The sequence below is a fragment of the Chiloscyllium punctatum genome, chromosome 11 (genome assembly GCF_047496795.1).
Source record: "Chiloscyllium punctatum isolate Juve2018m chromosome 11, sChiPun1.3, whole genome shotgun sequence".
NCBI lineage: Eukaryota > Metazoa > Chordata > Chondrichthyes > Orectolobiformes > Hemiscylliidae > Chiloscyllium > Chiloscyllium punctatum.
Genome location: NC_092749.1, coordinates 44,255,818 through 44,269,984, shown reverse-complemented (window position 1 = coordinate 44,269,984; position 14,167 = coordinate 44,255,818). Strand labels below are relative to the sequence as shown.

Genomic DNA, 14,167 nt, shown 5'->3' with positions numbered 1-14,167 from the left:
TTGACTGCCTTAACTGAGCATGTCTTTGTCATAGCGTCTGCAGTGCATTCCACATTCCTAACTACACTGTGAAAAAGGACTTGGCTTGCTTCCACCATTGCTTCTTCATTAACCTCTGCCATCTGATTTTTGATCCTTCCACCAAGTTGTCCCTATTTTCTCTGTCCAAACCCCTTGTGGTTTTGAGTACATTTAACCAATCACCTATGGGCCAAGGAAAACAGTCCCAAGTTTTCTACTTTATCCATGTGACAAAGATTCCTCATCCTTCGAATTATTCTCTCAAATCTTTTCTGCACTTCCTTACATGTATCCAGAACTGGATGCAATATTCCACTTAAGGCCATATCAGTATTTTCTGCTGACTTAATATAAATTCCTTGTTTTTTAAAACTTTTCCCCTCTCAGTAAAGCTCAGAATTCCATTATTATTTCCTTCTTAGAACCTGCCATGCCTCCCTCAATGATGTATACATAAATGCATTTAGCTACTTCTGCTCCTGTATTTCTTTTCAGTGTTGTACCCTTTATATTGTGTCTATGTTCTTCTGAGCAAAATGAATCACTTAACACCTCTCTGATTTAAATTACATCCTCCACTCCACTGCTAATTTTATTAACTTGTCCTTTTTGAGTTGTAGGAGAAAGTGAGGACTGCAGATGCTGGAGATCAGAGCTGAAAATGTGTTGCTGAAAAAGCGCAGCAGGTCAGGCAGCATCCAAGGAACAGGAGAATTGAGAAGGGCTGATGCCCGAAATGTCGATTCTCCTGTTCCTTGGATGCTGCCTGACCTGCTGCGCTTTTCCAGCAACACATTTTCAGCTTTTTGAGTTGTACGCTAACTTTCTCACTTGCAAGTTTAGTATTGTCTGCAAGTTGTGAAATATGCCTTGTACTGCCATCTCTAGTTCATGAATATATATTAAGAAGAGCAATGTTCCTTACACCAGCTGTCCAGGAACTCCACTACACTGGTCCAAAAATCTACCTTTCACTCGTCCTTTAGGGAAGGAGATCTGTGCTCTTTACCTGGTCTGGCTGAGATGTGACACTATGGGGAACACATTTCTTTGTGTCCTCTGAAATGGCCTAGCAAGTCATTCAGTTCTACCAAACAGTTTGAAAGTGGACCACCCAGCATTGAATTAGGTACCAGAAACAAATCAATAGATAACCAGCCCAATCACCCTTGAAAAGTCCTTGTCAATGTTTTGGGGCTTGTGCCAAAATTGAGAGAACTGTTCACTGAACAAACCACAACTTAACATAGTGAATCGTATGTCATAGTGAGTCATTCAGTCGTTCCTTACAGAGGCAGGACAGATCCACCAGATTTGGTGACATGGTGATGCACAGTTAGTGAGTAATTGCCCTAAGATTTTAATAGTAAATAATTGGTTCCAGACCCCATGAAGTCTTGTCATCAAGTCAAACATGGATGAGGAAACCTGTTGAATACCACCTACTGCATCTCTTGCTGATGAATCCATACGTGTTGAACAATTTGGGGAATGTATATGACGAGAATAAAATGTACTGTGTCGGGGACTTAAATGGTAATCACTGAAATTGTCTCAGTTGTGCCATGGCTGAACATAATTGACAAGTCTTGAAGTTCATGGTTGCTAAGCTGGGAGTGTAGTCATTGCAAGGGGAGGATAAACCTACAAGACCTTGCTCTTATCGACCTACCTGTCAGAGATGCATCTGCCCAGTAAAGTTGAGAGGAATGACCACTGCATAATCCTTGTGAGCCTGTTGTCACATTGAGGATAATCTCCATTGTGTTGTGATCTACTTTTGAACACATGACAGCTCAAAGCAGGCTTCCATGAAGTACTGTGGGCCATCTGATGCAACACTGCAATGAAGGTTTTCCTCAGTGTGATGATGGAACTTTATCTACACAAGTGCTTCTGTTATTGTTATGGACTGATCCATCTGTGATGGTTGGAATGGTCAGGACAAGGTCAAGTAGATTTTTCCCTCTAAGTTGTTCCCTTGCCACGTGCCACAAATCTTTTTTAACAACTTTTTCCTTTTGAAGATGGCCAGCATAGTCAGGAATGGTGGAACCAAGCAACTCTTGGTGATGGATATTGAAGTCTCCCTCCCAAAGTGCATTCAGTGCCATTCCCACCCTCGGTGCTTCTTGCAACTGTTGTTTAATATGGAAGAGAATGGATTCATCAGGTTGGGAAGTGATTTGGGCTGAAGGTGGTAATCAGCACAAGGCTCCCTGTTTCTTGTTTGAGCTGATACCATGAGACTACATGGGCTCCAGAGTCCATGCTGGAGACACTGAGGGCAACTCCCTGCTTGTGTTATTACCCCAGTTGAGTTTATTGTGTTGGTGGGACAAGGCAAGACATAGCCAGGGATGGTGATGATGATATTTATTACAGGTTCATGAGTATGACCTGTCAGCTGTCGCTTGATGGTTGATTCAAGTTTGACACAAGCTTCCAAATGTTAGCACATAGAACTTTTCAGGATCGACAGGCTTGCGTTTGTAATTGCCAATTCTACTGTTTAGACTATTAACAGGTGGTCATCCAGTATAATTTCTTTTTTAAAACTTGATAATAGTCTGATATAATTGAGTGGCTTGATAAGCCACTTCAGAAGACATTTAAAAGTCACTTATGTTGCTCTGGCTCAGGTGTCACATGCAGACTGGACCAAGTAAGGCAGCAAATGTTATTTAAAAAAATATTTGAGTCATCTAGATGGGTTATAACATCCTGCCAATGGTTTCATGGTTAGTATTAGACTAAATTTTAATTCCACTTTTATTATTTGAGGTCATATTTTGCCATTTGCTGTGTGAGATTCAAATTCATTTCCCAAGACCATTAAAGTGGATACAAGGTATTGCGGATCCTGGCGATCTGTCATAATAAGAAACAGTGATATGATGCTAATATTACTGAATTAATCATCTAGAACCCCAGATGATAGCTGTGTGGAAATGAGTTTGAATTCCACAGTAGCAGATGGTGAACATTGAATGAAGTGACTCATGTTGAACTTGAAATGTTAACTGTTTCTTTCTGAATTTTTGATGCTAGGCCGACTGAATTTTTCAAGCATTTTGTTTTTATTCCCTGCAGCAGCATCTTGAACCTCTGGATTACTTTATTGATATTACCACTTGTACACCTTGCTCAGCATCAGGATTAAACTGACTGGCCTGTAGTTACAGAACTCATCTTTATGCCCTATTTGAACAAGAGTGTAAAACATACTTGGCCAATGGCAGATTGGAAAATTATGACCAGTGCTTCTGTAATTTGTATACATACTCCCCTTAATATTCTTAAATGCATCTCATCCAGTCCACGTACATATCAACTTTTAAATGTTGCTGGCTTACCTTGTATCTCCTTGTTGTCAATTTTAAACCCTTCAAGTGTCTGTACTACCTCCCTTTTCTTCTTGTGCAACCTTTTCTTCCATGGTGAAGACAGTTGCAAAATGCTTATTTCACACTTCAGCCATGCTGCATGTGCACATCCCCTTTTTGGTACCTAATTGGCCTCACACTAATTTATTTTATTTATGTAGAGAAGACTTTTTGATTAATGTGTATTCGGTGACAGTCTTTTCTCATAATCTCTCTCTGTTTATATTTATTGCTTTTGAATCCTCCTCTGAACCTTCTATACTCAGACCTACTGTCTATTTCCAGCGTTTGTGACTTGACCTTTATAAATTGCTTCATGTAATATGATCCTTCTCTGTATGTTTTTACACTGGGTTAAACTAAAGCAACCATATAATATTAACACATTTTTTGACTGTAAAAGTATGTTAGTGCTTTTAATTCATCAGCACCTATGCTGTTTAACTGGATCTTTTCATTTGTTAGTTATTTAAGTATATTTTGTAGAAGCTGGTAGTATTTGGAAATGAATTGATGATGTTTGGTCCATGCTTTTCTGATGAACGCTGCTTCAGATAATCACTGGGCAATGGTGTCCAGGTGGATGTCAAAAGGATATTTCCTCTTGTGAGAGAATCTGAAACGAGGAATCATTGTTTAAAAGAGGTTGCCCATTTAAGACCAAGATGAAGAAATATTGTTTATTCTGAGGGTTTTCCTCTAAAGGCCGTGCATGCAAAACCTTTTTAAGGCAGAAGTAACTAGATGCTTAATTACCAAAAAGGTTAAAGATTATCAGGGATACATAGAAATACAAGTTGAGTTTGAAATCAGATCATCCATGATGGTATTGAATAGAGGTGCAGGCTTGAGAAGCTCAGTGGTCTACTCTTTCTTCTTGTTTGTATGTTCATAATTGTTGGGTGGTCATTAGGAGGAGCTACCCTTGCCAAAAGATAATTTCTTTTCCCCAAATCACATGAATTATGGATTTTTCATTTTATGACTCAGCCTTAAAAGATTTTTACTTGAATTTCTTAGAAATATTTGTACTTGTGTTCCAATTTTCTCTGAAAGTGTTCGCTCAGGTCACAGATTGCAGGATGTGAGATGAAGAATTACAAACTGGCTTAACATCAAAGAGTTCAGATTTTGTAATGCTTTTTAAGTCTGGTACAGCTACCTAGGACATGTTCAAAATTCAAGCTTATTTTCCTGCATGGGCAGAAAGCTACAAAGCTAGATTCTCTTTTTCATATTGATGCCTTTTTGTAACTCATTTGTTTTACTTCACTTGAGTCAGTAGAAATTGTAAAGACTTATTCTTAGTTGTCATTTAATTCTTGACCACTTACTTGTGCTTCAATAGTTGACCTTTTTAAATCAATTGTCCACAGAGTGAACTGAGCCCACCATTGTTAATAGAACATCCACTTCATTGTATGGTGCTCTGTGCACAAGTACACGCTGGAATGTGGCGGAGAAATGGTTTCTCCCTCGTTAATCAGGTAAATTTCAATCATAACATTATTTAGATTGAATTTTGTAACGTAGAATATTTTACTATCAGAACAAGTAATGATTATAGAGATTTTAGTTACACAAATGTAAATATTTTTCAAGCTTTACACATGGCTGGTATGATAAATAATGTCCTGCAAAATCAGAAATGCACTTAACATATCAGGCTCTCTGTGTAACAACTGCATTTTCTGTTAAATGCTACTCCTCCAAGCAGAGATGTTCTGACCAAGATGGTACAGTGTACTGTCTCTGTTTACTTCCATTACTGTCTGGGATGCAACATTATTTAATCGTCTTATCTACTTCCTAACATTGGCTATTGGATGCGCTTTCCATATTAGAGCAAAATGATCCACTAACCAGGCCTTTTCAATAAATACAGACATCCTGATTCACTTTAAAAGAAAAGCTATTAAATGAGGGTCAAAACTGGTCAGCACATGGTTTGTAATCGGAATACACATACTTTCCCTCTCTCTCCTCCACCCAAAAGGACATCAGACACATGAACACATTACAAGATGTATGCACATGTTGGATGAGAGGGGCAAAAAATGGATTTCTCTCTGCAGAGATTAATTTGGTAGGGGAGCAATTTTCACCAATAATGATTAATTTCCAAATGCTCAAAAATAAGGACAAGATGCGGAACACTCAGATTGCTGTCATTGTGGTGCTCTGACAAGCACAGACACATCATTGGACATACACAGCTGTCTCTGGGATCTTGGCATATGGGGTTTGCTAAGGAAACATGGTCTCAGGAGGTCTTTCAGCCACTGTTCAAGAAGAAAGTAAGGTTTCACATTGGACTCACAATAAAGGTGTTTCAGAAATAGGAGTGATATGAGCTGGGAGCCTTTCTGTAAACATGTTTTTTTCACCAACTGGAAAACAAGCAATCTTATAACAAAACACTTTTCAAACAAGACAGCCATAACACCCCAGCAGGTACTTTTGGAGATGTGACTCTCACCAATTTACTGAAGTCATATATTTTCCTAGAAGTGTTCTTTTCATTGATCCCCTTTATAAAAAAAACATATGTTTCTCCACTGAACTTGAAATAAATCCATTTTTCAATGATCCTTCAAAATTCAAGCCCTCAAAAAAATGAAATCTGAAGCCTTCATAATACAGTTTTTGTTTTAAGGCTGTGAAATTAATTGATGCCCAAAAATACATACTTAAGGAGCACAAGTAAGTGTGCAGATATATCAAGCAATTAGGAAAATTAGTGGCATGTTGATGTTTTGTCAAGGGTTTGTAATACACACCCAAGGAAGTCTGTCACGCTTATACAGAGCTTTGGTGAGACCACACCTGGAATATTGTGTGCAATTTTGTCTCCCATAAAAGGAAGGATAAACTTAAATACTCACTCAGTTGGCCCCCTGGAATGAGCAATTTGTCTAATGATGAGAGTTTGAATAAAGTAAGTCTGTATTCTGTGGAGTTTAGAAATACTGAGGGATGATCTCATTGATAAATTCTAGGTTTTATGGACAAGGGCTAATCATTTAGGACTGAGACGAGAAGGAATTTCTTCAATGAAATGGTTGGGAATCTTTGGAATATTCTACCCCCAGAGCATTGCGGATGTGCCACAGTTGAATACATTTAAGGCAGGAATTGACATTTTTGATGTCTCAGGGAATTGAAACTTATTGAAAGCTGATGGCAGTGTACTGTTGAAACCCAGGAGTGGCCACAAATGTATTGAATGACAAATCAGGCATGAACACATTGTGATTAGCCTGCTCCTAGTTCTTACATTCACATGTTCCAGGAATAAACTATTCTTGGATCTTGAAAGTGAAATTTGTCATGAAGTCTAATAATTATAAAATGTTGAATTATCTTTTATCAGCACTTGATAATTATCAGCAAATTCTGTATGATAGTAATACTTGATTGTATTCAATCCTAAAGTTATTCTCCATGCAAATTTTGTCAGTAAAAGCTGGCCATTCTAAACCTGAGTCCATGTGTCATATGTGTTGCATCATCATGGAGCTAAATGAGAGTTTATTTTTGAGTTTTTTTGTAAATTCAGTTAAACCGTAGTAATTAATATTTGTAAAAGCAGCTAAGAGACTATGTAATCTTTGAGTCATTGAAACTGGACAGACTTTATAAAGCTCTAGTTAGGCCCCATTTAGAACAATTCTGGGCCCCACACCTCAGGAAGGACATAATGGCAATGGAGCGTGTCCAGCGGAGATTCACATGGATGATCCCTGGAATGGTGGGCCTAACATACGATGAACGGCTGAGGATTCTGGGATTGTATTTGTTAGAGTATCGAAAGTTGAGGGGAGATCCAATAGAAACTTGCAGAATAATGCATGGCTTAGAAAGGGTGGAGGCTGGGGATTTGTTTCCATTAGGCGGGGAATCTAGGACCTGTGGGCACAGCCTTAGAATTAGAGGGGTTCAATTTAGAATGGAATTTCTTTAGCCAGAGAGTGGTGGGTCTATAGAATTCATTGCCACAGTGTGCAGTGAAGGCTGGGATGTTAAGTGGCTTCAAGGCAGAGATTGATAGTTCCTTGCGAGATCAAGAATTTAAGGGCTACAGGGAGAGTGTGGGTAAGTAGAATTGAAACGCCCATCAGCCATGATTAAATAGCGGAGTGGACCTGATGGACCAAATGGCCTTCCAATCCTGTGCCTTATAAAACAAGGTCTAATGCTGAAATCGAGTAAAGGATAAATCTGTCATACAACAACTGGAAGCTGTAAATGAGGACAAGACCAAGTTGGAAAGGGGATTTAAGAAAGAAATCCACAGTAAACCATTCATTTAATAAAAGATAGTAAATCTTGTTGCTTTTGAAGTTCTGAGAAAAGCAGCTGAGTTGCAGTTTAAAATCATAGAGGGGGCTGTTAGATATGTTTTCTGCTGCACAGAAGTTGCAGGGAGACCTGTGCTCGAGCAGTGCAAAATTAGAGTTTTTTAACCAAAAGCTAATGGAAGGATCACAGCAGAATATTGTATCTTTGCGATTAGCTGGAACACAAGTGAAATCAGCATGAATTCCAGAGAATGGTAACATACCTTTTGAGTTGCTCCCAAGTTGGGATGAATTTTAAAGATTTCAGTAGATAAAAAAATCTCCAAGGGTCAGGCTGAGATGGTGTAGAATAGAAAGTGAACTGACTTTGTAGCAAAAAGCCTGTCTTAGCCATTGTATAAAGATGATGATGCTTTTCCTGTCTAATTATTTTGTATTTCCAATTAAGGTTGATTTTATAGACAATAAATGCAGGAGTAGGCCATTCTGCCCTTCGAGCCTGCACCACCATTCATTATGGTCATGGCTGATCATCCTCGATCAGTATCCTCTTCCTGCCTTATCTCCGTAACCCTTGATTCCACTATCCTTGAGAGCTCTATCCAGCTCTTTCTTAAATGAATCCAGAGACTGGGCCTCCACTGTCTTCTGGGGCAGAGCATTCCACACAGCCACCACTCTCTGGGTGAAGAAGTTTCTCCTCATCTCTGTCCAAAATGGCCTACCCCTTATTTTTAAGCTGTGTCCTCTGGTTCGGCACTCACCCATCAGCGGAAACATGTTTCCTGCCTCCAGAGTGTCCAATCCTTTAATAATCTCATACGTCTCAATCAGATTCCCCTCTCAGTCTTCTAAACTCCAGGGTATACAAGCCCAGTCACTCCAATCTTTCAACATAAGATAGTCCCGCCATTCCAGGAATTGACCTTGTGAACCTACGCTGCACTCCCTCAATAGCCAGAATGTCTTTCCTCAAATTTGGAGACCAGAACTGCCCACAATATTCCAGGTGCGGTCTCACCAGGCCCTGTACAGCTACAGAAGAACCTCTTTGCTTCTATCCTCAATCCCTCTTGTTATGAAGGCCAGCATGCTTCGCTTTCTTCACTACCTGCTGTACCTGCATGCTTGCCTTCATTGACTGGTGTACAAGAACACACAGATCTTGTTGTACTGCTCCTTTATCTAACTTGACTCCTTTTAGGTAGTAATCTGCCTTCCTGTTCTTGCCACCAAAGTGGATAACCACACATTTATTCACATTAAACTGCATCTGCCATGCATCTGTTCACTCACCTAACCTGTCCAGGTCACCCTGTAATCTCCTGACATCCTCCTCACATTTCACCCTGCCACCCAGCTTTGTATCATCAGCAAATTTGTTAATGTTATTACTAATACCATCTTCTATATCATTAATATATACTGTAAAAAGCAGCAGTCCCAGCGCTGATCCCTGCAGTACCCCACTGGCCACCGCCTGCCATTCCGAAAGGGAGCCGTTTATCACTACTTTGTTTCTTGTCAGCCAACCAACTTTCAATCCAAGTCAGTACTTTGCCCCCAATACCATATAGTATGGTGGTCTTGGCAGAGTTTACCATTGTTAAAAGAATCTGTGGTGTAGTTTTGTTGGCTACTTGCTGATTATATGTATTTCTTTAAGCATTATGACCTGGTTTTGGGCCATTAACAATGTTTTGGTTATAAATGAGCATACAAGTATTTATATAAGGTTCCAAATTTTATAGGGGACAATAGAATTCTATGTGCAATTATATCTGACCTTTTGTTATTGGTGCAGAATTATGAGTATTGTGGACTTGACCAGAATTTATTCTCCGTCTCAAATTGCCCTTGAGCAGATGGTACTGAGCCACCTTTTGAACTGCTATTCGTGGTAATCAATAAGTGGTTGCCTTGTCTGTGGTTCATGTGATGTCTTGAGACTTTGTGCATTCTTGTGTCAAAGTTGAGTGCACTCAGAGCAGCTCTGTTCAACTGTATACCACCTCTGGTGGTGGAGCAGGATACCCAGAATGGTAATGGTGGCATCAAAGATAGTATCTTTATTGCACTTATGATGCATTTGACTGTTATTGTTTGACTTGTCTAAACAACAAGTGTCAAGGTTTTGGCACAAGACCTCGTGTTAGGAAGTAGGATATAGTATGGTTGTCTTGGCAGAGTTTACCATTGTCAGTTATGATGCTTTGCTCACAGTAGAGTGGTCTGTCCAATTTGATTCTTTTGGTTTGGTTTTATACAGATGACTGCTTGTTAAGCCATTTCAGAGGACCAAGTCAACCACATTGTGGTTCTGGAGATTGGGTCTATTGTCACATGTCAGCCAGACCAACTAAGAACAGCAAGTTTCCTTCCATTGAGGACACTAGTGGAGCAGATGGATTTTCATAACAATTAACAAGATTGTTTAGTCAATATTAGATGAGCTTTTAATTTTGTTTTTATTCATTGAACTCAAATTCCATCAGCTACCATAATGGGAGTTGAACCATTGGGTTAATTGTTACCAGTTGGCCACTTTTCTCATTGGACCGATAAGCTGGTTTGTTTGTCTGTGTATTGTATTAGCTCACTACTCATCTGACTAATTTATTCCCTTCAATTCATTACAAAATAAATTGATTTGGAAAAGAGAAGATTGTCAGCATGAGAACCTCTTGAATGTCCCATTAGAACATTGGTAGTCGTACCAAATTATGAAACATGAAATAAGATATAGTCCCTATGCCAGCCTCTTCCCGTGGGATTGAAACAATAATATAACAATGGTTATCACATCCTAAATACAAGAGAAGTTTTAATATTCAAGATATGAACCTGAGAGCAACATAGAGGATTTTCTAAATTTTGGCTGTTTATTTAGAAAATCCTCTATGTTATATAAAAGTGTTTCTGTAGCCCACAAATCATTGAACTGTCAAATACTTTGTCCTTTTTGCTGTTTTTTTCTAGATCTATTATTATCACAATGTGAAATGCAGAGTGGAAATGTATGATAAAGACTTAATAATGCTCCAGGTAAGAGCCTTCATCCCAGCTAAAGTATTCCAAAATGACAGGAATGACATTTCAAACAGTATCATATAGTTTAGAATAGTTATTTGCAAAGGATTTTGGCCTTCTGCAACATTTAAATTGAATGCATTTGTCTTAAATCTGTGCTTTGTGATTTTGTAGTTGGTGACACAAACGTCCAGCATTACTTGGATGATCTGTACCAATTTCTGATGTTTAAATCATTTTTCATCTGTAAAAGATGGGTTGGATGGTTTAGAATGTTGGGCAACTGTATTACTTTGCCATCTACAGTGCAGGTTTGTTACCTTCAGAAGAGCTGTGTTTGGCAACAGTCTGAATGCACCATTACTGCCCAGTTATTCTTTGGTTTAGTCGCATATGAACGTTCTTGATTTCTCTGCCTCTGGATATTTGGAGTTTGTGATGTATTCATGGATGTTATAAAATTGTCAAAAATGCTGTTGTACATTTTGTTTTTTCAGGCTGGAGCATCAATGATGGATCCAAATCATTTTCTAATGATTATGCTTTGTCGATTTGAGTTATATCATATATTCAATAGTCCTGACTATGGCAAAAGATTTAATTCTGAACACACCAACAAGGTGAAGTAGAAAAGCTTTTCTTAATCAAAAATTCTTCTTCAGAAAAATGACAATCCCAGTGCATTTCTTTATGTTGCTTAAGTATAGACTCATAGAAATGTACAGCATGGAAATAGATCCTTTGGTCCAACTCGTCCATGCTGACCAGATATCCTAACCTAGTCTAGTCCCATTTGCCAGCACTTAGCCCATATCCCTTTAACCCTTCCTATTCATATACCCATCCAGTTGTTTTTTCAATGCTGTCATTGTACCAGCCTCCATCACCTTCCTCTGGCAGCACATTCCACACACGCACCACCCTCTGCGTGAACATGTTTCCCCCTTGGTCCCTTTTATATTTTTCCCCTCTCACCGTAAATCTATGCCCTCTAGTTCTGGACTCCTCCACTCCAGGGAAAAGACTTTGTCTATTTATCCTGTCCATGCCCCTCATAATTTTATAAACCCCTATAAGGTCACCCCTCGGCTTCCGGCGCTCCAAGGAAAACAGCCCCAGCATATTCAGCTTCTCCCTATAGCTCAAATCCTCCAAACCTGGCAACATCCTTGTAAATCTTTTCTGATACCTTTCAAGTTTCACAACATCCTTCTGATAAGGAGGAGACTAGAACTGCACACAATATTCCAACAGTGGCCTAACCAATGTCCTGTACAGTTGCGGCATGACCTCCCAACTCCTATACTCAATGCTCTGACCAATAAAGCAAAACATACCACATGTCATCTTCACTATCCTATCTACCTGTGCCTTTACATTCACGGAATTATGAACTACATTCCAAGGTATCTTTCTTCGGCAATACCCTCCAGGACCGAACCATTAAATGTATAAATCCTGCTCTGATTTGCTATTCCAAAACGCAGCACTTCACATTTATCTAAATTAAATTTCATCTGCCACTCCTCGGCCCATTGTCCCATCTAATCAAGATCCCGTTGAACTGTGAGATAACCTTGTTCGCTGTCAACTCCAATTTTGGTGTTGTCTGCAAACTTACTAACTGTTCACATCCAAATTATTTATATAAATGACGAAAAGCAATGGACCCAACACCAAACCCTGTTTCATAGTATTGGCAACCCTCCACCACTACCCTCTGTCTTCTACCTTTACGCCAGTTCTGTATCCAAATGACAAGTTCTCCCTGTATTCCATGTGATCTAACCTTGCTTACCAGTCCACCATGGGCAACCTTGTCAAATGCCTTACTGAAATTCATATAGATCACATCTACTGTTCTGCCCTCATCAATCCTCTTTGTAACTTCTTGAAAAATCTTAGTCAAGTTTGTGAGACATGATTTCCTACGCACAAAGCCATGCTGACTATCCCTAATCAGTCCTTGCCTTTCCAAGTGTCAAGTTTGTTCAAAGTCTGGAAGTAGGGATAAGACTCTTTGTTTGTTTTCCATTTTTACATTTCATATGGAAGTTTATTACTGAGGGTATTAATTACTCTGCATTCTTATTAAACTTTACATTTTCAGGATGTCCTGCAACAAAACAATACTCTGATAGAAGAAATGCTTCACTTGATCATAATGGTGGTTGGTAAGATGCACATTTTTTGCAATGATTACTCAAGATGTTTTCTCACATTTGACGCTTGTCGCTTGACTCAGCTTGACATAATTTAATGCCAGGAGAGGAGGAGTAACTTTATTTCTTCAGTTCATTTAAGATAGCATTATGAGGAATAGAGCTCCTTTCTAACAGGCTTTCTCTTTTGTTGACTAATATCTGGTGTGAACTAAGTAAAGATGCTCTAGGTGGAGAAAGAAATCTAGTTTCACACATGACATTAATTATGCTTATTTCTCATTGCAGCCTTAACTTTAGTGAGTATTATTTTATCTTTGTTGTTCAGGAGAGAGATATACTGCGGGAGTGGGTCAGGTGTCTGCTGAAGATGAGCTGAAGCGTGAAATTGTTCATCAGCTATGTATAAGGCCAATGGCACACAGTGAATTAGTTAAAGCATTGCCTGAAGATGTGAGTACAGTATTTGTACAATGATTGACCATGTTGTCTGCATGCATGTTAATTCGACATCACATTCTTATTTCTTTCTGGTATGACTTTCAGAAAGGCTTTCAGCAAGTCTTTTGATAAGGTTTAATCTTATGGGCAGGAAGTTTAGAGGAGGTGAAGATATTTTGTTTTCATCCCGAAGGAGGTGAGAATCTGGAACTCACTGCCTTTAAGATTTGTAGAGGCAGAAACTCTTGTAACATTTAAGAAATATATAGATGTCCATTAGCAATGCTAAGACGTATGTTTGGGCCAAAAGCTGGAAAATCGGATTATAAAAGGTGGTTATTTTTGGCTGACGCAGATTTTTCTGTCCGGTAGAGCTCTACGACTCTTGTGAAAATAAGAAAAATGTTTATCATCTTGCATGAATGATTTGTGTCTCAGGGTTTGATTCATTTCCTGCCAGTTTTTTTTCTTCTGAATTCTCCCTGTTCATCCCTTTTGTACTGTAAGTGTAAAGTTCTGTATGTTCACTGCAGGGGCATCAGCCAATCAGCTACAACCTATGGCGGCACAGTGGTTAGCACTGCTGCCTCACAGCGCCAGAGACCTGGGTTCAATTCCCGCCTCCGGCAACTGACTGTGTGGAGTTTGCACATTCTCCCAGTGTCTGCGTGGGTTTCCTCCCACAGTCCAAAGATGTGCAGGTCAGGTGAATTGGCCATGCTAAATTGCCCGTAGTGTTAGGTAAGGGGTAGATGTAGGGGTATGGATGGGTTGCGCTTCGGCGGGGCGGTGTGGCCTTGTTGGGCCGAAGGGCCTGTTTCCACAC

The 14,167-nt window shown here is 39.3% G+C and overlaps 1 protein-coding gene across 3 annotated transcripts in view; it reads left to right on the top strand.

Moving 5' to 3' along the window:
- The window catches only part of ubr2 (ubiquitin protein ligase E3 component n-recognin 2), a 144,402-nt gene that overhangs the window by 71,331 nt on the left and 58,904 nt on the right, over nt 1-14,167 (top strand). For all 3 annotated transcript variants that reach the window (XM_072580703.1, XM_072580702.1, XM_072580701.1), the window contains 5 exons: nt 4,784-4,894; nt 10,688-10,753; nt 11,236-11,358; nt 12,849-12,912; nt 13,229-13,353. In XM_072580703.1, the coding sequence (XP_072436804.1) occupies nt 4,784-4,894; nt 10,688-10,753; nt 11,236-11,358; nt 12,849-12,912; nt 13,229-13,353 (489 nt within the window). The remainder of the gene's footprint in view (nt 1-4,783; nt 4,895-10,687; nt 10,754-11,235; nt 11,359-12,848; nt 12,913-13,228; nt 13,354-14,167) is intronic.